The 27,589-nt window shown below is 46.3% G+C and overlaps 1 protein-coding gene and 1 non-coding gene across 7 annotated transcripts; one reads left to right on the forward strand and one right to left on the reverse strand.

Moving 5' to 3' along the window:
- Window positions 1–304: 304 nt before the first annotated feature.
- Window positions 305–376, reverse strand: trnaw-cca (transfer RNA tryptophan (anticodon CCA)). The gene has a single exon. It is a non-coding gene; the product is annotated as a tRNA-Trp (tRNA).
- A 4,031-nt stretch (window positions 377–4,407) lies between these two features.
- LOC140460537 (uncharacterized) lies at window positions 4,408–27,369 on the forward strand. 6 transcript variants are annotated; one of them, XM_072555120.1, is made up of 2 exons: window positions 4,408–4,712; window positions 25,607–27,369. In XM_072555120.1, the coding sequence occupies exon 2, from the start codon at window positions 25,990–25,992 to the stop codon at window positions 27,040–27,042; it is 1,053 nt and encodes a 350-aa protein (XP_072411221.1). In that variant the 5' UTR covers window positions 4,408–4,712; window positions 25,607–25,989; the 3' UTR covers window positions 27,043–27,369. The 6 variants fall into 6 exon arrangements, with proteins under 6 accessions (XP_072411221.1, XP_072411222.1, XP_072411223.1 ...); XM_072555121.1 differs by having other exon boundaries at window positions 4,408–4,689; XM_072555122.1 differs by having other exon boundaries at window positions 4,408–4,559.
- The last annotated feature ends 220 nt before the right edge of the window (window positions 27,370–27,589 follow it).

Consider the following 27,589-nt stretch of genomic DNA (forward strand, 5'->3'; position numbering starts at 1 on the left):
CGTGGCAGTTTGATGTGACTAAAACCTGGATGGAAATCTCTAGATTATGTTGTAAAAACATCGGTATAATGTCACCAACTGAACGAAGCGGCTGTGTGTTTAAATCCCGTGATGAACAGTTGTGTTCGACTTCTCACATTGCGGGGAGCTGAGCATTTACCCAAACAATGGGCACACCACCTCCCTGAGACAGTGTGTACAAATCACGTGTGATCGAAGGTTTCCGCAAAGAACTTTCGATACAACCAACATACGGAGTGAACATACTCCTTTCTTCATTTGAAATGTTAGACGTTGATTGTAGTGAGCCTGACGTGATTTGAACACGCAACCTTCTGATCTGGAGTCAAACGCGCTACCGTTGCGCCACAAGCTCACAGCTGGTCCGGGCGCTCTATTCATGCTTAAGGGAAGTGATCGCACTACAATGATTTTACGTTCATGTCTGTTCTGTTTCTACCCCTTCTCCTTCTGTCTCTCGAAACAATTTCCAACTCTCTCTCAATAAAAATCTGAAAGAACTGCGGATGCTGTATATCAGGAACAAAAAACAGGAGTTGTCGGTGACCCTTCCACAGAACAGATGGTGATTGGGAACATGTCGGTTTATATGCAGGAGATATTGTGGGAGGAAGGCGGAGATCAGGACAGAGCCCAAAGAGAAGGAAGATCTGTTGGACAGAAAAAGGAGTTGATAACGATCTGCGTGGAGTGGGGGGGGGGGGGGGGGGGGAGGGGAGGCGGGGGGGGGGGAGGGGTGATTAACTGTTAATGGACACTGTTCGTGGTTAAGTAGTGTGGAATGACAGACTGTGTGATAACAGGGCTTGGCGTGTGCGGCAGGGACGAGGATACCATGGAGTTCAGGCCTTAGAATTATTGAATTCGATATTGGGACCGGAGGGATGCAATGTCCCCAAGTGTAATATTCGGTGCTCTTCGTTCTGCTGGTGCTGAGCTTCGCTGGAACACAACAGCAAACCTGAGACAGAGATGTTGGACAGGGAACAGGGTGGGGTGTGGAATTGGCAGGCAACTGGAAGCTCAGGGTCTTTTTTGCAGGCAGAACGTAGATGTTCTGTGCAGCAGTCATCCAGTTTACGGTTCGTTTGCCCCAATGTAGATGAGGCCATATTGTGAGCAGCAAATGCAGTAGACTGGATTGTGGGTAGTGCAGGTAAAGTGCTGCTTCACCTGGAAGGTAAGTTTGGCCCCTTGGATAGCGAGGACGGAATAGGTAAATGGGCTGGCGTCACACATTCGGCACTTGCAGGGGAAAGTGCAATTCAACCTGCAAGTTTACTTTGAGAAAATCCTGGACTTGAACTCCCAAGTCTCTTTGCATTTCGGATTTCTGCATTTTCTCCCCATAATCTTCTGTTCCAACAATGACTATGTATGTCAGGGCAGCACCAGTGATTTCCTGACATATGGATTGTATTTGGGGATATCAAGGAACGTCAGGAACTGTGAGTATCTCAGGAGCAATCGCTATTCCTGAGGGAGGCAGAGAGGAATGTGGTGTGATCCTGTAAACTCCAGAACTTTGATAACTTCATGAGTCAGCAATAACTCCTTCTGGACCAAGAAACGAAAGGGCCAATGAGAAACTGCTACAAGGGAGTTAACAAATAACATACATTAACTATCGCTGGGCAGGAGGAGGCAAAACAATGAGGTGTTCCTTTGGACAGATGAGATAATGGTGTTTAATAACTGTGTGACAGAAGGACAATTAATTCTGCCTGTAGAAGGAACGCCTTGGCGTAAAGGGGTTAATTGCAGGACAGGCTGTTTCAAACAGGTGGAAAACCGTCAAGGATAAGAAGGCAAGCTACAGACCTGAGGTCTCCAGAAGTGTGGGGAGGTGGTGTCAAAATCTAAAGCCTAGCACACTCACGCAGCACTACTCTGCTTCTGGGCTCTCAGCAGCTGGATTGTCCATCAGTTTAATGTAGGTCCTATATCTCTGACAACATCGGTACACAAGGCAGTGAAGAGAGGTTTCAGCACACTGACCTTCATTGGTTAGGGAATTGAGTACAGATGTTGGCATGTTATGTTGTAGTTATACAGGACGTTGTTGAGGCCGTACCTGGAATATTGTGATCAGTTTTGGTCCCCTTGGTGTTCCGACTTCTGACTTCTTCAACTCTGGGTTTGTGTTGAACTTGATGGGATACTTTGTCCAACTCAGCATGTTTAAACAGTATCTCTCAGAGGGATTCATCTGAAACTTTTCAGGAGGTGAGCTCAACAAGATTGAACTATTCAAAGTTACTTGGACTCTATTTTAAACTTACATCAGGACCAGTAGTAAGAGACACGTACAGCATGGAAACAGACCCTTCGGTCCAACTTGTCCATGCTGACCTGATATCCTAAATTAATCTAGTCCCATTTGACAATACCTGACCCATATCCTGTGGCAGCTCATTTCATACAAGTACCACCCTCTGCATGAAGAAGTTGTCCCTTTTTATACATTTCGCCTCTTAACCTAAACCTATGCCCTCGAGTTCTGGACTCCCCCAGCCCAGGGAAAAGACCTTGTCTATTACCCTGTACATGCCCCTCATGATTTTGTAACCTCAATTAGATCACTCCGCTGCCTCCGATGCTCCAGTGAAAACAGCCCCAGCCTATTCAGCCTCTCCCTGTAGCTCAAATCCTCCAACCCCCAACAACATTTCCGTAAATCGTTTCTCACAGAGAAGTCAACGTTTCAGTCCTGAAGAAGGGTTAATACCCAAAACGCTGACTACTCCACATCTTGGTGCTGCCTGGCTTGCTGTGTTCTCCCAACCTCCTGCTTACCAACTTCGGGTTGCAACATGTAGTGGCTCAGCCTCACAGCGCCAGGGAACCAGGTTTGATTCCAGCCTTGGGTGGTTGTCTGTGAGGAGTTTGCACATTCTCCCAGTGTCTGCGTGGGTTTTCTCTGGATGATCCTGTTTTCTTCCATAAACCAAAGATGTGCAGGTCATGTGGATGGGCCATGCTTAATTGCCCATAGAGTTAGGTACATTAGTCAGAGGGAAATGGGTCTGGATGGGTTACTCTTCGGAGGGTTCGATGTGGACTTGTTGGGATGAATGGCCTGTTTCCACACTGTAGCTAATCTCATCTGCACTACTTTTGTCTCTAACTAATGGCAGAGTAGACTCGTCTGGCCCATTGGTCTAACATCTGCTCTGATGTTCTTGCGGTCTTAGGTTTCTCTAGATCATTTCATTGGCAATGTGCAGTCCCTGGCTCAATGAGCAGCAGTGTCCCCTGAAAGCAAAGCTCATAGGATCGTAGAACTCCTACAATGTGGAAAAACAGGTCCTTCAGCAGAACACATCTGCACTGATCTTCCGAAGACTAACCCACTCAGATCCATTTTCCTACCCTTCATAAATTGCACACAGACCCCCAAGGGTGGAATTATTCCTGAGTTCCTGATGCCATGAGGCAGCAGTGCTAACCCTGAGCAACCATGGGGTTGGTTTTGAGGGGTGTAGGGGGGGCAATTGCATTCCAGCAGAAAACAATAACAGCCCAACTACTCTCCCACTGCACCCACTGTCAGAACTGGCAGCAGATTCAGTCCTGGGGGGTGACCGAAGGCAACGTCACTGGTGGGATCTGATTGCTGGGAGCGCTGGTGCCCCCGCTGGTGGTTCCGCAAGTTGCAGGAAAACATGAACCTCTTCCCACACTCGGACCAGCTGAAGGGTCTCTCCCCAGTGTGGACACACTGGTGCTTCAGCAGGGTGGAGGAATTGCTGAAGGCCTTCCCGCACTCAGGGCATCAGAATGGCCTCCCCCTCCCCCACCCGTGTGGACTAGGTGTTGCTTCAGCAATGTGGAGGGGCGGGTAAAGCACTTCCCAAACTCGGGCAGGAGAACGTCTTCTCCCCGGTGTGAACGGACTGGTACCTCAGCATGGCTGAGGAATTGCTGAAGGCCTTCCAGCACTTCGGGCAACTGAACGATATCTCCCCCATGTGGACCCACCAATGGTAGATTCATTTAGATATAACTGCGTCACTTTACATATTAAGATATCCCTTTGAATGTGCCCACATCCCTTTGAAATGTAATCTCGTCCATTTAAACCTCTTTATTTGCAGAAATACCCATTAAAATGTCCACGTCCGTTTAAAATGCAGATTGCCCCCTTTAGATATGACGCCGTTCCGTTATATGTCGGGATATCTGTTTAAATTGAGCCGTGAGCTTTCCCAATGTAGTCAGGGCTCCTCGAAACGTGGCAGTGTCCCCCCTGCAGCTGCAGAGCGAGACAGGAGAGTTTGTTTTTGTGAATGAGTAGTTGTAGCGCGAGGTGGCTGTTACTTGGTGACGGTGAGGCTCCCCCGGCCCCGCCCATCCCCCCCTGAGCTGACGTCACGCGGGGGTGAAGGCGGTTGGGAGGAGAAGTCGCTCGAGCGGGGAAGGGGCGGCCGTTAGGAAAATGGCGCCGTGCGGCCCCGGGGCAGACACCCGTCACTGGGCACCGCCGCCTTCCTGGTGCAGCTGCTGTGTCACGGCCACACCGCCCGGCTGTACAGCAGGTAGGAGCCGGTGACCATTCTGGAGGCGGATGGGGTTAAGGGCCTGTTTGGGAACCCGTCGGCCGCCTGGGTGGTGGAGTTCTACTGGTCGTGGGGCGGCCCCTGTGTCAACTCTGGGGCCACCTGGAAGGTACTGGGCCCGGGAGGTGAAAGGTGAGGCAGGTTGGGGGGGGGGACGGAGGGGAAGGAATGTGGGGCCTGTCCTGTCATAGTCACATTTTACACTCACTTTCCATCTGATTTTACTGGGGCTTGTGCTGTTTACCCCCTCACTGTTTATTTAATCCTTGTGCTGTTTACCCCTCACTGTTTGTTTAATCCTTGTGCTGTTTACCCCCCTCACTGTTTGTTTCATCCTTGTGCTGTTTACCCCTCACTGTTTGTTTAATCCTTGTGCTGTTTACTCTTTGCTGTTACTTGTGCAATTCCCTAGGGGAGTGTGTAAATACTATTGAAGGAGATTATGCCCCAGCATGTATATGTTTCTCAGTCATTGAAGGGGCAGGACCTGTTGAGAATGGTTAGTAAAGTATGTGGTGCACTAAACCTTGTTGACATGGATATAGCTTGTTATTTGTCAAAATATACTTTTTATTATTTAGAGTCATAGAGATGTACAGCATGGAAACAGACCCATTCGGTCCAACCTCTCCATGCCAACCAGATACCCTACATTAATCTAGTCCCATTTGCCAGCACTTTGCTCATATCCCACTAATCCCTTCCTATTCATCTATCCATTCAGATGTGTTTTAAATGCTGTAATTATACTGACCTCCACTACTTCCTCTGGCAGTTCATTCCATACATGCACCACCCTCTACATGCAAAAGATGCCCCTTAGGTACCTTTAATATCTTTCTGCTCTCACCCTAAACCTATGCCCTCTTGTTGTGAACCTCACCCCGACACTGAGGAAAGGACATTAAAAAAGTTGAGCAGCCAGACAAAATGCAAAAGCTATAAAATGTTGAGCCACATGGGGAAAAAGAACTGTGGCTCTACCCTTTATTTTTCCTATTGGCATTTGAACACTTAAAATCTGTCAATAACACCAGCTTCACGACATAATGTCTGTTCCATGGTGTGAACAACAGCACGCCTGCTCGCTGGTGTCACCAACACATGCTCCTCGCTGTCGGCAGAAAAGGCGACTTCGCTTATCTCTGTTCCTAAAGGTCTTCCCTTTATTCTTAAAGTTGTGCCCTCTGGTCCTAGTCTCTGCTACCAATGGAAACATCTTCCCAATGTCATTGCACTGTGGGGATGAAGCCCTACCCTATCTGGTCATTTCTGCTGCTGGGTGAGACTAGGCCTCAAGGTTAGAGGGAGTAGCTTTCAGACAGAGATGAGGAGGAACTGCTTTTCCCAGAGGGTCGTGAATCTATGGAATAGTCTAGATTAGAGTGGTTCTGGAAAAGCACAGCAACTCAGGCAGCATCCGAGGAGCAGAAAAATCGGCGTTTCAGGGAAAAGCCCTTCATCAGGAAAGTGTGTGTGTGTGCATGTGAGTTTGTGTATAAGACTACGCGTTGGTGAGTGTATTTGCATGTGTGCATGCTTGATAAATTGTGATTGTGATGGAGTATGAGCCTGTGAGAGGGTGAGTGTGTTGAGGGCGTGGTGTATGTGTATGTCTGAGAGACCACATGTATGACAGAGGTATGGATAGAAGTGAGGGGTTACATTTTGCTAAAATAAAGACGGGCAAGACTTGAACAGGTAATGGTAGGGCCCTGGGTCGTGTTGTAGAACAGAGACCCGGAGGTGTTCAGGTTTATTGATCTTGAAAGTTACATCACTGGTAGACAGGGGTGAAGAAGGTGTTTCGCACACTTGCCTTCATTGTTCACATGCTGAGTACAGGAGTTGGGACATCATGTTGGAGATGCACACAGAAAGTACTTTACTCAGAGGGTGATAGATATCTGGAATGCATTGTCAGGAAAAGTAGAGGCAGGGATGGTAGATTCATTTAAAGTGCATCTGGGTGGGGGAGATGGTGGCGACCCAGCAAGTCTGAGTCTGTAGTGCTCTGTCCAAGACTCAGGCAAAGTGGGCTGCCTGCCTCCACCACACCTGCCAAATCATTTTAATAGCTTTTATTTAAATACACTAGTTATTTTGCACCAAACTTGAGCAGGTAGTGCCCTGTTAAAATGACTAAAGGAAAGAATGCCCGCAGCTTGTACCACATAGGAACCCTTCCCCAGCTACAGTAGAGGCGTCTGCAGCTGCCCCAGGGGACTTAACTATGGTGGCGAGCCTTGTTGCAGTGATTTCTCAGCTTGAAGAGCAGGTGGGAGTCGCTCTCGGTCGCGCTGCAGAAGCACGACCAAGATATTGAAAGAATCGAACATCGAGTTGGAGGGGCGGAGCTAAAGGCCGCGACCTCCCAGGCTGCTGCAGAATCAGCCGTGGGTCGGGTCTGGATTTTCGAACAGTGAGTCTGGGCCTTGGAAGATCACATCAAATACCTCGAAAATCGAGGTGGTCGAGAAAATATTCGTTTGCTGGGCCTTCCCAAATGGGAAAAGGAAGGTCAGCTTACAACGTTTCTGGAGCAGTGGCTTCCACAGTTATTGAATCTGGAGGGTGGATCAGGCCAGGTCAGGGTAGAATGGGCCCACCGGCTTGGACCAGCGCCCCCACCCGGTCCTGTTCCGGCTGCAGTGCTTTTAGGAGAAGCAGATGCTCCTGGAAGCTTCCAGAAATCTTGGGAAAGATCCCCAAGCCATGATTTACAAAGGATCCAAGATTATGCTGTTTGAAGACTTTTCCCTGGCTCTGGTCCAAAAGAGGAGGGCGTTTAAGGGATTTAAACATTCAGTACTCCCTGTGCTACCCAGCGACGCTTCGTTTTAGCCATGAAGGGTCCATGTATAACTTCGGGTCACCGGAGAAGGCCAAAGAATTTTTGGAGTCTCTTAGATAAATTGTAAGAGTTAACCCGTGTGGTGAATGATGTTGTTCTGCCCTCCCCCTTCTCTGGTTCACCTTTTTCTTTCTCTTCTATTACTTTATTGCTTAATATTATCTCCGGGGAGTAGGGAGTGGGGGGCTTATTTGTTCTCCGCTCTGCGATTTTCTCCTTTTTTTTTTGTAAATATATATAGGCCGGGTGGTCTAGTAGATTTAGGTGAGGAGGGGTCTCTGTTTTGTCTTATTTTTTCTCTTAAAACGGGGTTATTTCCCCCTGTTATTTTGTATTACCATAATTAATTATTATCTGCTGAGATTGTAATTTTATAGTTTTATATGTTTATATGTGGTATTAACATCACCAAATATATCTAGGTGTTGATGTGTGGGTGGGGAGGGGGAGGAGGGGAGGGTACTCATTGTTAACTTTAGCTTGGTCGTACACTTGAATTTTCTTCACTTTATTATGGGGTACCTTGGTCGAGGGTGGGGCACTGGTCGGGAGAGGATATGATTGGTTTTCGGAAAGGAAGTGATTCCCCCGGAAATGGGAAAAATCTCCATTTAAATATGTTATGTTGTTTTATTTAGAAATAGTTTTTTTTATTTTATTGGTGTGAGTGTAATAAAGAATCTCAATTTTTGTGAATTTTCTATGGTCTAATCTTTTAGATTAGATTACATTACAGTGTGGAAACAGGCCCTTCGGCCCAACAAGTCCACACTGACCCACCGAAGCGCAACCCACCCATACCCCTACATTTACCCCTTGCCTAACACGGGCAATTTAGCATGGCCAATTCACCTGACCTGCACATCTTTGGACTGTGGGAGGAAACCGGAGCACCCGCAGGAAACCCACGCAGACACGGAGAACGTGCAAACTCCACACAATCAGTCGCCTGAGGCGGGAATTGACCTGGGTCTCTAGCGCTGTGAGGCAACAGTGCTAACCACTGTGCCACCAGACTGCCCAGGTGCGTTTTGGATGGTGTTTCTCCTCCCAGGGGGTCTTGGACTTGCCTGGATGATGATGGTGAGTCATTCGCTTAAATAGTGCACCTGGAATGCCAAGGGGAGTAATTCCCCAATCAAAAGGAAGAAAATATTATCAAACCTCAAAAAAGAAAGGGTTCATATAGCTCTTCTACAGGAGACCCATTTATTGGATAAAGGGGATTTGAAATTACAACAGGATGGATTTTATCAGGCCTTCTTTTCTTCCTTCAGCTCAAAATGTAGGGGAGTAGTCATTCTTATTTGGAAGAATCTCCCTTTCAAAATCCTAAATCAGGTAAAAGATGAATCTGGACGATATATACTAATTAAAGCTCTTATAAATGGAGAGGAATACGGGATTTTAAACCAGTATTGTCACCCGGCGCATCCTTTCAAATTTATAACGGAAGCCTTCTCCAAACTGATGGCTCTCTGTGCTCGTCATACAATTATAGGGGGAGACTTTAATTGCATTATGGAGCCGGAAATAGACAGGATACCCAAGAGTACTGCAGATGTATCCCCCAGATTTAGACAATTGGCGAATTTGAATCAAGAATTAGAATTAATAGATGTGTGGAGGTTTCTCCACCCGCAAGGCAGAGATTTCTCTTTTTACTCTAATCCACATAAATGTCACACGAGAATTGACATGCTTTTTATCCCCTCGACTTTTTAAAATTCCATATCGTCCTGTAAAATAGGTGATATGATCATTTCTGATCACGCTGCTGTGTACATGGAAATCAAGGCTAGGAACAATGAGGCATCCCCCTGACATTGGCGTATGGATTCCTTCTTAATGAAGGATAGTAAATTTGCAAACTATTTTTCTCAAGAATTTAAAGCTTTCTTGGAAATTAATTCAGGTACAGCTAGTAACCCATCAATGATGTGGGAGACTATTGAAGCTTATGCGAGAGTTGTGATCATTTCATACTCAGTGACCCAGAAAAAATTAAAAGGAAAACAACAGCGTCTACTTGAGGCTCGCTTAAAAGCAGCTGAAACAGCATACGCTGACAGACCTTCTATTGCCAAATTACAAAGTATTATGACCCTTAGGACAGCTCTGAATACCGCCTTCACTCAAACGGCAAAGAGGGAAATATTATTTGCAAAACAAAGATTATATGAATTTAACGATAAACCTGGTAGATGCTTAGCATTTCTTGCAAGGAAAACAAAAGGGCCCCTCAAACTATCACAGCTATCAGGGAAAGTGCTGGTACTCTGATTCACATCATAAAGGGATCAACACAATCTTCAGAAAGTTTTATTCTGATCACAGGATTGTGAAGATAGAGCCAGGAGGATGCAGTCCTTTTTTAAAAGCCTGGCCTTTCCGGACTTAATCCCGGAATAGGTATCGGTCCTGAATGCTCCCCTAACAACCCAGGAAATACTTGGTGCAATCAGGTAACTTCAGAGCGGTAAGGCACCTGGCCCAGAGGGCTTTCAGGTTGAATTTTACAAAGAGTTCACAGGAGTATTAGCTGGCCCACTTATGGACAGATATAACTACACAAATAGTCAGGGCTGCCTCCTGCCTTTACTGAAAGAGGTGAATATCTCCCTTATTCTCAAAAAAGGAAAGGATCCAGAAGATTGTGCACAATACAGACCAATATCCTTGCTAACTGTAGATTGTTAAATTCTCTCTAAAACATTAGCATTGAGGCTGGAGAGGGTACTGCCATATATCATAAGAGGACCAGACTGGATTTATTAAGGGCCGTGGATCATCTAATAATATTAGAAGGGTCTTGAATGTGAATAAAGTCTGTCATCAGGAAAGAATACCGGGAATAGTAGTCTCATTGGACGCAGAGAAGGCATTCGACAGGGTTGAATGGTCATACCTGTTCGAAACATTGGAAAGGTTTAGCGTTGGAAACGTATTTGCCAAATGGCTCTCAACACTGTATAATGATCCCAAAGCAGTTGTGATCACCAATGGATTAGGTTTGGATAGCTTCAGTGTGGGTAGGGGCTGCCGTCAGGGATGTCCTCTCTCACCATTGCTAATCACGCTAATAATTGAGCCACTGGCGGGAAGCGATATGGGCTTACTCTAATATAACGGCCCCGAGGGTTGGTGCAGGTAAACATAAAATTACCCTATACGCAGATTATGATCTCCTTTTTCTTAATAATCCTCTGATGTCCATGCCCCTCTTCATCCAAGTTATTAATACATTTAGTTCATTTTCAGGCTACAAAATTAAGTTTTCAAATTCGGAGGCCATGCCGATGGGTGGCCTCACTAATATGTCCCACTTATTGGACGGATCCCACTTCCCCTTTCGGTGGTCTCTGGGGGGTTTCTTACACTTAGGCATTTTTATCACCCCAGTGTTTGGCCAACTGTATAAAGCCAATTTGTACGTCTATTGGAAAGGGTAAGGCAGGACCTTCAACGCTGGGGAGGCCTTCCAATTTCCTGGCTAGGTAGAATAGCCCTAATTAAAATGAATGTCTTGCTCCCTCTTATACCCTATGAGAATGCTTCCGGTGATGCTGCTGAGTATGGCACTACGCAAACTGTATCATTAGCTGGGTTTTTTCAACTGGAATCCTAGACGGCCCCTCATAAAGTTAAGGAAGCTACAGCTTCCACAGGCAAGGGGAGAGGGCTGGATTTTCCAGACTTTAGGAAGTCTCAGTTAAGTTCCTTGTTCAGCTACATAGCCAATTGGGTCTCGTCTGATCTGCAATCAATCTAGATGGACGTCGATGCTTCTCAAGTACAGTGCCCTCTTATTAACCTCTTATTTTTAGATAAGATGAAAATCATCACGAACCACTGTAGAAACCCTACAGTACGAAACACAATTAAAGCTTGGAATATACTGTGGCAAAACGAGGGTAATTCACATAAAACATCCCCCTATACTCCTATAGTGGGGGCATGGGGTTTTCAACCGGAGCTTACAGATGCCATATTCAAATCCTGGAGATCCAGGGGTATCTCCTGTTTAGGGGATCTGGTTTGAGGAGGGGTCCTGATGTCTTTTGAATAGCTGCATCAGAAATTTGGATTACCTAATGGAGACCTCTTTCGATACTTCCAAATTCGAGACGTCATACAGAAGAAGGCTACGCTATTAGATAGTCTCTATAAATCAGATAGAGAACGTAGAGTGTTGTGGCCAATGGGTGTACCCTCGGTCAGCACTCTTTATCATTTATTACGTGATGAAATGTCGGAAGATATGGACCGTCTGCTTAGAACATGGGATCAGAATTTGAGGCTGGAAATTTCTACAGAACAGTGGAATGACATCTGGGAAAATGCCAAAAAAAATCTCCATTTGTAACAGAACCCAGGCCATTCAGGTAAAGATACTTCATAGGGCCCATATGGTACCAGAACGATTGGCAAACTTTAGGGCAGGAGAATCTGCAATGTGTCCCAAATGTAAAACAGAAGTGGGCACTCTTACACACCCCTTGTGGACATGCCATAAGATCCTCAAATACTGGACCAAAGTAGTAAACGCCCTGACAGACATCTTGGCAACGTAAATTACAGTAGATCCAGTATCTCCTCTTCTGGGCTTCTCGAGCTTACCTTCTGTGGATGTGCATGGGAGCAAATTATTTTCCATTTTCTCCTTCTGTGCAAGGAAAAATATCTTAATAAACTGGGTGGCTGAGGGCCTTCCAGGACTTCCAAATTGGCATAGATTAATCATGGAATATATTCCCCTTGACTTCCTTACAAATATGGTGCAACAAAAAACTGAATTATTCTATAACATATAGCAGCCCCTTTTGAATTTCATAGATACAGATATTTTGGCCATTCTATCAAGGACTTTCATCTAGTTGAGGTAACGGTTCCGGCTGGTCCGGGGCCCCTTGGGAGAGGAATCCCGCATGAATACGGGTTTTATTATGACTTGATGTTCACTCATTCCAAGCATGTACTTCACTACTTAATTACTATATTATCCTTTTTTTCTCTTGAATGATGTAATTTATTTGATCATACACTCTGGTTAGTTATGGGTTAGATTAGTAGTTAGTTGAGTTTTGTCTTTTTCTTTTTCTTTGACAGGTTTTGGCTATTATTTAAGATTTAATTGTATATTAATGTTTGTACTTGTGTTTTTTTTATTTGTAAACTTGTAAAAACATGTTAAATTTTCAATAAAAATATCTTTTTAAAAAAAAAGTGCATCTGGACAGATGCATGAGTAGGTGGAGAGCAGAGGGATATAGATTCAGGAATTGCGCGATAGGTTTAGACGGGATTTGGATCGGCTTAGGCTTGAAGGGCTGAAGGGCCTGTTCCTGGGTTGTAAATTTTGTTTGTTCTATGTTGAGGTTGTACAGGATGTTGGTGAATCTATTTTTTTTGGAGTACTGGGTACAGTTCTGGTCGCCCTGTCATAGGAGGAATACTATTAGAGATGGTTCGGTATAGATTTACTTGGACATTGCCAGGACTGGAGGGTTTGAGTTAGAGGGAGTGGCTGGGACTTTATCACTGGAGTGGAGGAGGTTGAGGGATGACCTTATTGAGATTTGAAAAATCATGAGGGGTGAGGGTAAGGAGAATAGCGAGGAGCATGTGCGGTTATGTAGAGCCGGGGTGGGGAGGTGAAACAAAATTGTGGCTCTACCTTTTTTTCCTCCTATTGGCATTTGGCCAGTTGAATCTGTCAGTTACACCAGCATATCTACAAAGTCTACTGCACGTGCCCCTCGGTGTCAGCAAGCGCTACGCATGTTCGCCGGTGTCTGCAAAAAAAACTGCACATGCTCTGTCTGTAAAAATGGTGCATGAATTTCATTTGCCAGCCCAATGAGGAGCACTGGAACACCGGAAGGAGGAGCCTGGTCCTCCTACCATTCAGAACAGCCCTATTGTCTGAATCGGAGACGTCGATTTTCCTGCTCCTTGGATGCTGCCTGACCTGCTGTGCTTTTCTAATCTTGACCCATGAACTTCTGAAGCTGCTGCTGCTCCTCTTTCTCTGAATGAAGACTGAGATTCATCCAAGACTGTAATTTCCTTCCTCTGTCCAACAGCACACTCTTCTCTCACTCCCTTTTCTATTTCTTTTATTTTCATGCTGGGATCCAATTGTTGACTTGCAGCAACTGAAAAAGAGAGTGAATCCAGAAAGAGGACAGACTCTGGAAAAGCTGGTCCCGGTCTGTGCCTCAAACATATGGCAAATGCAGTACCACAGGGTGAAGTTATAGTCTTTACTGTGGGGAAATAAAAGCAGAAATGAGGTGTATTGTTTAAATGGTGGTATATTGGGAAGTGGAGAAAGTGAGGACTGCAAATGCTGGAGATCAGAGTTGCAATGTGTGGCACCAAAAAACTCAGCAGGTCAGGCAGCAGCCAAGCAGCAGGTTAGTTGACGTTTTGAGCACGAGCCCTTCATTAGGAATGATGTGTGGACGTACAAAGGGGCCTCAGCGTCCTCCGACGCCAGTCAGACAGGTGCAGCAAGCAATCAGCAAGGCAAGTGTTATATTAGCAAGAGGAATTGAATTTAGAAGTGGGGATGTCTCCCTGCAGTTAGGGGGTCATTGAATATATTCAAGGCTGAGTTCACATGATGTTTGAACAACAAAGAAGTGGATGGTTATTGGGGAAGGCAAGAAAATAGTTTTAAGTACAGAGCAGTAACAGTTGTACAACATAGAAACACACCCTTCAGTCCAACTAGTCCATGCTGACTGACTAAACTCATCCCACCTGCCTGTGTTTGGCCCATTTCCCTCTGAACCATTCTTATTTACGTACTTATCAAAATATATTTTAAACATTGTAACTGTATCTGCATCCACCACTTCCTCTAGACATTCATTCCACACACAAACCACTCTCTTTTTATTTTAAGAAAAAAAGTGCTCCTCATGTCTTTAGAATCGTTCTACTCTCACTTTAAAAGTTTGCGCCCTCATCTTGAAATGACACCTGCTGTTCACCTCACCTATATTCCTCATGATTTTTTAAACCTCTCGAAGGACACCTCTCAACCTCCAATGCTCCAGTGAAAAAAGTCCCAGCCTCTGCACCTAGATGTAGGGAGATCCATATCCATTTGTGATCTGTTCAATGCTGGTGCAGGCTTGAAAGACCAAATGGCCGACTCCTGCTCCCAATTCTCATGCTTTGTCCTGGACAGCAAGAGACCACAGAAATAAGAGCAGAAAGTGGGCTATTCAGCCCATCGGGTCTGCTCTTACCATTCAATCGTAGTTGATCAATTTCTGAGTACCATTCTGCTGCTTTCTCCCTGTCCCCCTCGATACTCAAGAACCTAGCTATCTCAGTCTAAATATCCTCAGTGACCTGGCCTCTGCAGTCTTCTGTGCCAATGAATTCCATAGATTCGCCACTCTGACTGAAGAAGTTTCTCCTTATCTCCATTCTAAAAAGTCTTCCCTTTACTCTAAAGCTGTGCCCTCGGGTCTTAGTTTCTCATACTAATGGAAACATCTACCCAACATCTACCCAACATCCACTCTGTCCAGGCTGTTCAGTCTTCTGTATGTTTCAGTTAGATCTCCCCTGAGTATGGCCCTGTTAATCAGCATGAATCAGACCCTTCAGGATGAGGTACAGCAGGGATTAGGTTCAGCAAATTGAAAATGGAGGGAGATTGTGTGGGATGGAGATCTTCAGCCTCAAAGGCATAAGAGAGGAAAGAAAGTTCACTATAACTTAGAATTGATTGGATGTGCTGATGGGCCGAGGAGGGGCAGAGAGAGTTAAACTTGGAGAAATGTGATGTGTTGCATTTTGGTCAAGCAATGCAGGCAGGACTTACACAGGGGAGGTGTTGCAGAAGAAAGAGAGCTTGGAGTGCAGGTTCATAGTTCCTTGTAAGTGGAGTTGCAGGCAGACAGGATAGTGAAGATAATGTTTGGTATGCTTTTCTCTATTGGTCAGAGCATTGAGTGAAGGAGTTGGGAGGTCATATTGTGGCTGCGCAGGACATTGGTTAGGCCACTTTTGGAATATTGTGTGTAATTCTGGTCTCCATCCTATGGAAGGATGTTGTGAAACTTGAAAGTTTTTGGAAAAGGTTTATAAGGCTGGTGTCAGAGTTGGAGGGTTTGAGCGAGAGGGAGAGGCTGAATAGGTTGGGGCTGTTTTCCCTGTAGTGTCAGAGGCTGAGGGGTGACATTATAGAAGTTTATAAGGGGCATGAATAGGTTGAATAGCCAAGGTCTTTTCCTCCGGGTAGGGGAGTCCAAAACTAGAAGGCAGAGGTTTGAGCTGAGAGGGCAAAGATTTAAAAGGGACCTGAGGGGCCACTTTTTCTCTCAGGGTTTTGCATGTATGGAATGAGCTGACAGGAAGTGGTGGAGGCTGGTACAATTACAACATTTAAGAGGCATCTGGATGGGTCCATGAATAGGAAGGGTTTTGAGGAATATGGGCCACATGCTGGCAAATGGAATAGATTGATTTTGGATATATGGTTGGCATCGACGAGGTGGATGGAAGGATCTGTTTGTGTGGTGTATGACTCTTACTGTATTCGGTGAATGCAGAAGTGTGGTTGTGAAGACTGGACTTTCAGAGCAGCTTTCAAAGATGTTTTGTCCTTACTGGGACCGGAAGAAGTTACAATGAAATCTTTTGTTTGTGAGACAGCAAGCAACTAAGTGAGTACATCTGGGATTTTGGGGGAAAGTGGGAATTCGTTGCACTTCAAGGATGAAGCCCTACCTTATCCAGTCATTTCTGCTGGTGGCTGAGACTAGGCCTTGAGCTTTGGGGGAGTAGGTTTAGGACAGAGATGAGGAGGAGGAAGTGAGGGCTGCTGCTTTTCCCAGAGAGTAGTTTATCTGCGGAATTCTCTGCCCAAGGAAGCAGGCTCCAAAATGCCCTGGTCCTAAGTCTTTGACTTGATATACCAGTGACTGTAAACTTTGAAGTACTTTGGTTAACTGATGCAAATATTTCCCACTTGTCCAACATACAGTGTCAGCTGTTTCATCATTGGGATGGTTTTGATTCATCTACTCTTATTCGACAATATTCATGACAATGTATACGAGGTGATTCTATATAAGCAAGTTGTAGACAATTTAAAAAGGCCGACCAGGCAAGGAGGTGGCTAACAAACCCAGGGCATCTCTCTTAGAGTATGCATCTTGTTTGTTTACAAATTAAACACGCTTCAGATCTTTTCCTAGCTGCTTTCCAAAAATCTGGGTGCCACCAGGTTTGTGAGTGTTAACAATAATGTACATAATCAACTGAAATAGGCAGCAGCAAAGAATGAACACAAACCAGTCCAGCGGGGAATCACCCACATTTTGGTTTGAGTATTGAGGGATTACCCTTTTTGAGGCCCCTGTGATATCAGTCCCATACCCAGGCTAATGTGCATGTGAAGTGATGTTGCAGCTGTACAGGACTTTGGTTAGGCCACAGTTGGAGTACTGTGTGCAGTTCTGGTCGCCTCACTTTAGGAAAGATGTGGAAGCTTTGGAGAGGGTGCAGAGAAGATTTACCAGGATGTTGCCTGGAATGGAGAATAGGTCATATGAGGATAGGTTGAGAGTTCTCGGCCTTTTCTCGTTGGAACGGCAAAGGATGAGGGGTGACTTGATAAAGGTTTATAAGATGATCAGAGGAATAGATAGAGTAGACAGTCAGAAACTTTTCCCCCAGGTACAACAGAGTGTTACAAGGGGACATAAATTTAAGGTGAAGGGTGGAAGGTATAGGGGAGATGTCAGGCGTGGGTTCTTTACCCAGAGAGTGGTGGGGGCATGGAATGCGCTGCCCGTGGGAGTGGTAGAGTCAGATTCATTGGCGACCTTTAAGCGGCATTTGGATAGGTACATGGATGGGTGCTTAATCTCGGTTAGAAGTTCGGCACAACATCGTGGGCCGAAGGGCCTGTTCTGTGCTGTATTGTTCTATGTTCTATGAAACCAGATTATGAAGTGTTAACTTTTCTGCAAACTTCTACCTGTGTGTGTGTGTCTCTGTAACATTTTCCAACTTGCTTCATATCTCAGTTTGTCAGCTTTTGTTAATTCCTTCCTTCCTTCCAAGGCTAGCGAAGCACACACTTTCCAGAACAGTCCAAATTAGGGAGTTGAGCCTCACAAATCCTGGCTATGACACATAGCTGCTTAACCAACTGTGCAAACTCTCAATATCTGTCAGCTGTTCCATTTGCAAATCGAACACTGTTTACAAAGCAAGTTGTTTATGTCTCTGCATGAGTCCACAACCCAGGGGAAATCCAACAGTCTTTAATAGTTGCCCAATGTGACTTGTTTGCTAAATTAATTCAAGTCTGGATGTCCTGAAGCGAGCAATTATACTTATTGCAGATTTCTACTACCCAATTAAAACTAATGTCGGGAACTCGAATGGATTGGGGGCATTTTATATAATTATTCCAGACAGTGTGGAAACGGGCCCTTCAGCCCAAAAAGTCCACACCAACGCTCCGAAGAGCAACCCACCCAGACTCATTCCCCTACATTCACCCCTGACGAATGCACCTACTACGGGGCAATTTAGCATGGCCAATTCACCTAACCTGCACATCTTTGGACTGTGGGAGGAAACCGGAACACCCGGTGGAAACCCGTTCAGACACCGGGAGAATGTGCAAACACCACACAGACAATTGCTCGAAGCGGGAATTGAACGCAAATCACTCAAACTTACATTTTCCAAAGAAGCCTGTTGTTCTACAACCTGGAGTTGTGTGATTTTAAACTTTGTCCAGGTTAAAGTGGATTGGCTATGCTAAATTACCCATAGTGCCCAGGGATGTGCAGGTTAGGGTGGATTACTCAGGGTTAAATGTATAGCAATGGATGTGGGTGGGTGACCGTGAGAGGGTCGGTGAGTACGAGTGGCCTGCTTCCACACTGGAGAGAGGGGGCTTTGGAAAGTGTGTTCTCCGCCACTCCAGCCGCAGCGCGGGGGCCCGCTGTCGGTCTTGCCCTGCCCCCTTTGCCGTCACTTTTCCTCGCCCCGCCCCTGGTTCCTTTATTGACGTCACAACGCGGAAATTGACCTGTCAAAGTGAATCTCCCCCTCTCTGGACAACTCTTCATCCTGGGAGGGAGACAGAGATGGAAGGAGGGGAAATTGTTCACTTGTAGCAACCGGAGTGAATCCAGGGAGGGAGTAGACTCCGCAAACTCCGGTATGTGTCTTAATTATCCGGGTGAGGAGGAACTGAAGAATCGATGTTGGGAAGGCGGAGGGGTAGATAGTTTTCTGTTTTGATCTTTAAAATGAACCCGATTCCCACCACTAACTGCAACAGGTGTAAGTACAGCACATGCAATTTTCCTCATTGCAGCTTCAAGCCGGTTTTGCATGCTCTGTTCTTCCTACGCCTTGGCTCCAGCACAGTCAGCTTCCTTCCCTCATTCCCATCCCCCCGCCCTGATGTTCCAAGCTGACCCTCAAAAGATGTATTTGTCTCTCCATTCTTTTTTGTGGGTTTTGAAAACTTTCCCAATCCTCTAATTATAAGACTTGGGAAGTTATGTTGTAGCTGCACCAGACATTGGTTAGGCCACTTTTGGAATGTTGTGTGCAGTTCTGGTCTCTCTGCTAGAGGAAGGATGTTGTGAAACTTGAAAGGGTTCGGAAAAGATTGACAAGGATGTTGTCAGGGTTTGAGCTGAATAGGCTGGGGCTGTTTTCTCTCGAGCGCCAGAGGCTGAGGGGTGACCCTACCAACTTTTATAAAATCAGGAGGGGCATGATAGGGTAAATAGACCAGGTCTTTTCCCTGGATGGGTCATAGTTTTAGGGTGAGGGTGCGTGCAAAGAATGAGCTGCCAGAGGAAGTGGTGATGGCTGGTACAATTACAACATTTAAAAGGCATCAGGATTACATTGACTGCATTGGCGCCACCTCGTGCTCCCGCGAGGAAGTTGAGCAATTCATCAACTTCATGAACATTCCACCCTGACCTTAAATTTACCTGGATGATCTCTGACACCTTCCTCCCCTTCCTGGACCTCTCCATCTCCATTAATGACGACTGACTTGACACCGACATTTTTTACAAACCCACCGACTCCCACAGCTACCTGGATTACACCTCTTCCCACTCTACCTCCTGCAAAAATGCCATCCTGTATTCCCAATTCCTCTGCCGTATCTGCTCCCAGAAGGACTATTTCCACCACAGAACACACCAGATGGCCTCGTTCTTAGAAACCACAATTTCCCTTCCCACATGGTTAAAGATGCCCTCCAATGCATCTCGTCCACATCCTGCACCTCTGCCCTCAGACCCCACACCTCTAACCGTAACAAGGACAAAGACCGTTCTCTCTGTGACTACCTGGTCAGGTCCACGCCCCCCTACAACCCACCCTCCCATCCTGGCACCTTCCCCTGTCACTGCAGGAATTGAAAAACCTGCACCCTCACCTTCATCCAAGGCCCTAAAGGAGCCTTCCACATCCATCAAAGTTTTACCTGCATATCCACCAATATCATTTATTGTATCCGTTGCTCCCGATGCAGTCTTCTCTACATTGGGGAGACTGGATGCCTCCTAGCAGAGTGCTTTTGGGGACATCTCTGGGACACCTGCACCCATCAACTACACCGCCCTGTGGCCCAACGTTTCAACTCCCCCCTCCCACCCCCGGACGCTTGGAGGAAAAATGGCTCATCTTCCGCCTCAGAACACTTCAACCCCAGGGCATCAATGTGGACTTCAACAGTCTCCTCATTTCCCTTTCCTCCACCTCACCTCAGTTCCAAACACTCTGCCGCCATTTTCACTATTTTCACTTTGCTGTACCTCATCCTGAATGGTCTGGTCTGGTTCATGCTGATTAACAGGCTCACACTCAAGTGACATCCAATTGGACACAGTGGATATTGGAAAGCTGTTTCCATTGATAGGAGGGAATAGGACCTGAGGACACAGCCTAAGGGTAAAGGGAAAGCCTTTTAGAACAGAGATAAGGAGAAAGTACTTCAGCCAGAGAGCGGTGAATCTATGGAATTTAATGCCGCAGAAGGCTGCAGAGGCCAGGTCACTGAGGATATTTAAGACTGAGACAGATAGGTCCTTGAGTATCAAGGGGATCGAGGGCTACGGGAAGAAAGTGGGAGAATGGGGTTGAGAAACTTATTAAACACGATTGAATGGTATGAACAGACCTGATGGGCTGAATGGCATAATTACTGCTCCTCTGTCTTCAGTCGCTTGCTGTCCTGGACACAGAGAAAAATGGGAGCAGGGGTAGGCTATTTGGTCTTTTGAGCCTGCACCAGTATTGAACACATCATAACAGGATATGAATCTGCCTACATCTAGGTGGAGAGACTGGGACTTTTTCACTTGACCATGGGAGGTTGAGAGGGGACCTTATTGAGGTTGATAAAATCATGAAGGATATGGATGACGTTAATGGTGGGTGTCATTTCCCTCGGTGGCGGTTTCAAGATTAGGGTGCGACCTTTGAAGGTGAGAGGAGAAAGATTCAAAAGAGACATGAGGGACTCTATTTTTCTTTTTACACAGAGTGGTTTGTGTGTGGAATGAATGTCTAGAGGAAGTGGTGGATGCAGGTACAGTTACACTGTTTAAAAGACATTTGGATAAGTACGTGACTAGGAAAGGTTTGGAGGGATATGGGCCAAACACTGGCAGGTGGGGCTAGTTTAGTTTGAGAACATAGTCAGCATGGGCTAGTTGGACTGAAGGGTCTGTTCCTGTGCTGAATAACTCTCCCCCCAACCCTCTGCTCCCTCCCCCATTCTCTGTATTCTCCCCTGTATTCCCTGCCCTCACCCTCTGCCACCCTGTCCATTCTCTCTCTCACTTCTCACTGCCAAAGCCTCCATCCTTTCTTGTGCCTCAAGCCCTCTTTGCTCACTGTTTCAAGCCCTTTTGAAGATGAGGGAGATGGATGGTGCTAACTCTACGTGGGAGACTGGTGGGGGGATGGAGGAGGTTGCAGTGTGGGGGGAAGGGGAGAGAAATAGCTGATCTTTTAAGAATAGCAAAAATGATATATTCACAAACATTGTTAAAGTCTGAAAGCATGTTCAAGTTTTTAAAAGAGCTGATGGAATCTTTCTGAAACTTGCACTGAAATATGTGTAGTTAGGCCACAGCTCAGGACAGGCTATAAGGGGTGAATAGATTATTTCGGGTGTTGTGAAATTGGTTCCGACTACGTAGTAATAGAGTCACGGAGTTGCAGAGCACGGAACCAAACCCTTCAGTCCAGGCTGTTCAGATATCCGGACTTAATCTAATGACCCATTCGCCAGTATTTGATCCACATCCTTCAAAATCCTCCTTAATCATATCCCCATCCAGATGCCTTTTAAATGTTGTAATTGTACCAGCCTCCACCACTTCCTCCAGCAGCCCATTCCATATACACACCACCCTCCGTGTGAATGGGTTGTCTCTTCAGTCTGAAATATATCTTTTCCGTATCACCCAAAACCGATGCCCTCTAGGTTGGACCGAGATGTCGGTAGATTCATATCCAGTTATGATTCGTTGAATGCTGGTGCAGGCTTGAACAAACAGATGGCCTACTCCTGCTTCCAATTCTCGCCCACTCTGTCCAGGACGGCAGGAGAACATAATTCATCGGAGCAGAAATTGGCCATTCAAGGTCAGCTCTGCCATTCGATCATGGCTGATAGGTTTCTCAACCACATTCTCCCATTTTGTCTCCATAACCCTCCATCAGCTTGATGCTCAAGAACGTCTTCATGTCAGTCTTAAATATCCTCAGTGACCTGGCCTCCACCACAGCCTTCTGTGGCAGTGAATCCCATAGATTCACCGCTTTCTAGCTGAAGAAGTTTCTCCTTACCTCAATTCTAAAAGGTCTTCCCTTTACACTGAGGCTGTGCCCACTAGTCCTACTCTCTCCAGTCAATGGAGACATCTTCCCAACTTCCACTCTTTCCAGGCCATTCGGTATTCATTACGTTTCAGTTCGGACACCCCTGCTTGTCGGCCTATTAACCAGCGTCAACTGCATCCTTCAGGATGAGTTACAGCAGGGATTAGGTTCAGCAAACTGAGAATGGAGGGAGAGTGTGTGGGATAGAGATTTTCAACTTCTAAGGAATAAGCAAGGAAAGAGAGTTCACTATAAATTAGAACTGATCAGGTGGGCTGATTGGCCAAAGTGTGGTAGATGGAGTTTAAATCCGAGAAGTGTGTGGTTTGCATTTTGGTTAAGCAATCCAGGCAGGATTGACATGGTAAAGGGGGATATTGCAGAACAAAGAGACCTTCGAGTGCAGGTTCATAGTTCCTTGAAAGCAGAGTCACCGGTAGAAAGGATAGTGAAGAAGGCATTTGGTATGCTTTCCTTTATTGGTCAGTGCATTGAATATAGGAGTTGGGAGGTCGTGTTGTGGCTGTGTAGGACATTGGTTAGTCCACGTTTGGAAGACTGTATTCATTTCTGGTCTCCCTTTTTATAGGAAAGACATTGTGAAACTTTGAAAGGGGTCGGAAAAGATTTACAAGTCTGCTGTTTGAGTGACAGGTAGAGACTCAAATGGCTGGGGATATTTTCCCGAGAGCATTGGAGGCTGAGGGGTGACCTTATAGACGTTCATAAGGGGCATGGATAGGGTGAATATCCAAGGTCTTTTCCCCAAGGTAGGAGAGTCCAAAACTAGAAGGCATACGTTTGAGATGAGTCGGAATTTTTAAAGGCATCTGAATGGGTACATGAATAGGAAGGGTTTAGAGAGATGTGGGCCACATGCAGGCAAATTGGACTAGATTAATTTAGGATATCTGTTTGGCCAGACGAGTTGGACCAAGGGGTCTGTTTCCGTGCTGTATGACTCTAATCTCCTTCGGTGAAAGCAGAAGTGTGATTATGGAGGCTGGAGTTTCAGAGCAGCTTTCAAAGATGTTTTGCCCTTAATGGGAGCAGAAGAAGTAACAATGAAATCCTGCATTTGTGAGACAGCAACTGAGTGAGTGAGTACATCCGGGATTTTGGTGGAAAGTGGGAATTCATTGCACTGTGGGGATGAAGCTCTACCTATTGAGTCATTTCTGCTGGTGAATGAAACCAGGCCTCAAGATTAGGAGGAGTAGATTCAGGACAGAGATGAAGAAGAACTGTTTTTCCTGGAGAATAGTGAATCTGTGGAGTTCTCTGCCCAAGGAATCAGTAGAGGCAGCTTCATTAAGTATATTCAAGACACAGTTGGAGGTGGTTTTTGCATGGTAGGGGAATTAAGGGTAGTTGGGACAATGCAGGGAGGAGGAGCTGAGACAATGGATAGATCAGCCATGATCTTAATGAATGGTGCAGCAGGCTAGATGGGCCAAATGGCCTACTCCTGCTTCTATTACTATGAAACTACAAACCTGCATCTCCCATGGCTAACCCACCTAACTTCGACTTTCTGGGCAATTTAGCATGAACAATCCAAACCAAGGCCAATGAGCAACGTCGTGAAGTGGGAAATGAACTTCAGAGAATGATAGAAAGGGACAAGGAGAGTAAATATACCAGCAATCAAAACTGGATTCTAAAGATCACAAAAACTGAAACCAGAAATGGTATCTGAATGTGTGCTGCATTGTAACAGAAGTGAATGAGTTGACTGCACACATTGAAGAGAATAATTATGATCTGAGACTCCTTACAGAGACATGGCTTCAGGATGACAAGGATTGAATCCTAAATATCGAGGGTTTGGTCATATGGGAAGCGAGGTAAAGGTATAAGGTTGGTGCTGCTAATCAAAGCACTGATCACAGGGTAGTCTGGTGTCAGCTCGGATTTCAGGTCCTGATTTCTCTGTCCTCTGTTGATCTCCCTGTTCCTACAGAGTAAGATGTCGGTCTGTTGTCAGCTCTGCTGGATTTCTGCTGAAGCTTTGCACCCCCCCCCCCCACTTTTTTTTGTCACCTTCCGGAACAATAAAGCATTCAGCCAATCAAGCCCCAACCCACAATCTCCCAGCCTGTCAACCGTCCAGACACACAGTGTAATCATAGCAGGGAATCACACAAGAAAAATGAAACCAAATTTGAAACAAATAGTTGCTCGTGTTTAATGTTTGTTCATTCGGAAGTAAACCAGAAATGGGGGTCTCCCAGGATTCTGAGACTGTCATTTTTGAGGAATTCTCTCTCTCTTACATCTATCTATGAGAACCCAGCTATGATTTACAACAATATTTACACCAACAGAAATAGACAGAGATATACAGGATGGAAATAGACATTTTCTCTCTCTCATGTGCGTGCACACACACACATTCACTCCCGTGGACTTGTTTGTGTATGTTTGCAGAATTATATTTGCAGAGCTGGGCTAAAATGTCACTTTTTGTTATAAAACTTTAAGTTCTCTTGAGAAGGTGCCTTACATGGAGAGGGGCCAAGTGGTGGCAAATCATAGAGATGTACAGCACGGAAACAGACCCTTCGATCTAACTCGTCCTTGCCGACCAGATAGCCAACCCAATTTAGTCCCAGCACCCAGCCGGTATAGGGGCCACGTGAAAACAAATGTGACTAGATTAATTTAAGAAATCTGGTCAGCTCGGACAGGTTGGACCCAAGGGTCTGTTTCTGTGCTGTGACTCTAATCGTCTTCAGTGAAAGCAGAAGTGTGGCTGTGATGACTGGACTTTCAGAGGATGTTTTGCCCTGACTGGAAGCAGAAGAGTTTGACTGAAGTGTATCGGTATTAATGCCTTGACGTCTCATTTTGCTTCCACCTTCCTGGGGTCGTTAACCATTTTGTGTCTGGTTCTTCCTCAAAAAGCTGCATTGCAGGTTCACCCTGAATTGACACTTTTTTTTGCTTCCCAAAAGCAGACCTGCTCACTCTTAGCAATATCCCAGTGTTGTGAAAGATATTAACTTTCAGGTGGAATTATCCAAAATTCAGAGAGATGTCAGTCTTGATGTTTTTTGCTCATCTGCCCCTGTAAGATCCTGAATCAGCACCTTCAGGAGAATTAGTTAGATTGGAGTGAGAACAGAGGGGGAGAGAGAGTGGGATGGTGCTTTCAATTTTGTGGAGAAACAAGAATATTCCACAGAAGGTAGAATTGCTTGTTCTGAATTCTACCCTGCACTGACAGTGATGACTTTTGCGATCTCTTTTTAAACAGTGTATTTGAAGATTTGAAGATAGAAGTTTCAAAATCAACGCATGAAGTTCTTATGTCCGAAACGTTGACTCTCCTGCTATTCGGATGCTGCCTGACCTGTTGGCCATTTCCAGTACCACACATTTCAACACTGATTCTCCAGCGTCTGCAGTCCTCACATTGACGTCAATGACTCAATCCATCGGGACCGGAAAGAATTTTCAACTATGAGTCTGTGAGAAGGAGCAAAGCGTTTTGGTTCCTGTTTGAGTACGTTTTCAGCATCAGTGGGACTGGATGACAGACCCTATTGTTGCAGCGCATTGAGTGTGGGGCATGTAGCAGCAGGAATTGACAGCAGGGAGGGGCTGGAAACATATTTGTGTGCAGCTGAAGCTTCGGCCATGGAGAAACCCGAGGAATCCCGCCCCGTGGAGAAACGGTGGAAGTGCAGTGATGGCGGGAATAGCTTCCATTTCCCGTCTGCCCTGCAGATTCATCAGCACATCCACACAGGGGACAGGCCATTCTCCTGCCCTGAATGTGGGATGGGCTTTGCCCAGACCTCCGCCCTGCTGAGGCACCAGCGGACCCACACCGGGGAGAGGCCATTCCCCTGCCCAGAGTGCGGGAAGGCCTTCAGTAATTGTTCCGACCTGCTGAGGCACCAGCGGTCCCACTCGGGGGAAAGGCCCTTCAGCTGCCCCAACTGCGGAAGGAGATTTACCCAGGCCTCCCACCTGCTGAGGCACCTCCGGGTCCACGCAGGGGAGAGGCCGTTCTCCTGCCCTGAGTGTGGGAAGAGATTTACCCAGGCCTCCAACCTGCTGACCCACCGGCGGTCCCACACAGGGGAGAGACCCTTCAGCTGCCCCGAGTGTGGGAAGGCCTTCAGTAATTCCCCCAACCTGCTGAGGCACCAGCAGGTCCACACTGGGGAGAGGCCCTTCAGCTGCCCAGATTGTGGGAAGGCTTTCAGCGATTCCTCTTCCCTATTGACCCACCAGCGGATCCACAGTGGGGAGAGGCCCTTCAGCTGCCCCGAGTGCGGGAAGACCTTCAACAATTCCTCTTCTCTGCTGACCCACCAGCGGATCCACACTGGGGAGAGGCCCTTCAGCTGCCCCGAATGTGGGAAGGCCTTCAGCAATTCCCCCAACCTGCTGAGGCACCGGCGGGTCCACACTGGGGAGAGGCCTTTCAGCTGTCCCGAGTGCAGGAAGACCTTCAGCAATTCCTCAAACCTACTGAAGCACCAGCGGATTCACACGGGGGAGAGGCCCTTCAGCTGCCCTGAGTGCAGGAAGGCTTTCAGCAATTCCTCCGCCCTGCTGACCCACTGGAGGGTCCACACGGGGGAGAGGCCGTTCAGCTGCCCCGAGTGCAGGAAGGACTTCACCCGCTCCTCCCACCTCCAGAGGCACCAGCGCATTCACAAACCATCGCAGGGTGTTTGAAGGAGCAACGGCTGAGTGCCATTATCGACTGGACTATCGACCCTGTTCTTGGTGCTCCCGGGTTTGAATTCCGCTGCAGCAGATGGCGCTATACAGAGTACAGGTTGAAATTGCTGAGTGAGGCAACACTTCCTCCGGGTTAAGGCTGTACCAAGGACCCAATTAGAAAGGGACATCTCAGTGCTGATCAATAGTAAAGAAAGTGGTGGGGCGAAATGTGTGCGCTTTGATTTTGAGCTGTTCAAAAAGCAACTTTATCTCTGCCTTTTTGCTGAGGAGATCTGAAGTTGTAACAAAGTTGGGTGCAATAAAGGTTACCTGAACTTACTGCCGGGCTCAGACTCTCATTGAAAGCTTTGAGCGCCAAGGGGTTTTTGTTTTAAAGCTGCTCATTGAAACCATTAGAATTCTGAAAGGGGCTTGACAGGATAGATGCAGATAAAATGCTCCTTTGTCGGGGGAAGTCATAGAATCCCAACAATGTGGAAGCAGGCCATTCAGCCCATCTATTTTACTCTGGCCCTCTGAAGAGTATCTCATCCATATC

Source organism: Chiloscyllium punctatum, chromosome 36, assembly GCF_047496795.1.
Source record: "Chiloscyllium punctatum isolate Juve2018m chromosome 36, sChiPun1.3, whole genome shotgun sequence".
Classification (NCBI taxonomy): domain Eukaryota; kingdom Metazoa; phylum Chordata; class Chondrichthyes; order Orectolobiformes; family Hemiscylliidae; genus Chiloscyllium; species Chiloscyllium punctatum.

Bases quoted from the DNA above. Each gene is read 5' to 3' on its own strand.
- LOC140460537 (XM_072555120.1), top strand. From the start codon at position 25,990: ATGGAGAAACCCGAGGAATCCCGCCCCGTGGAGAAACGGTGGAAGTGC.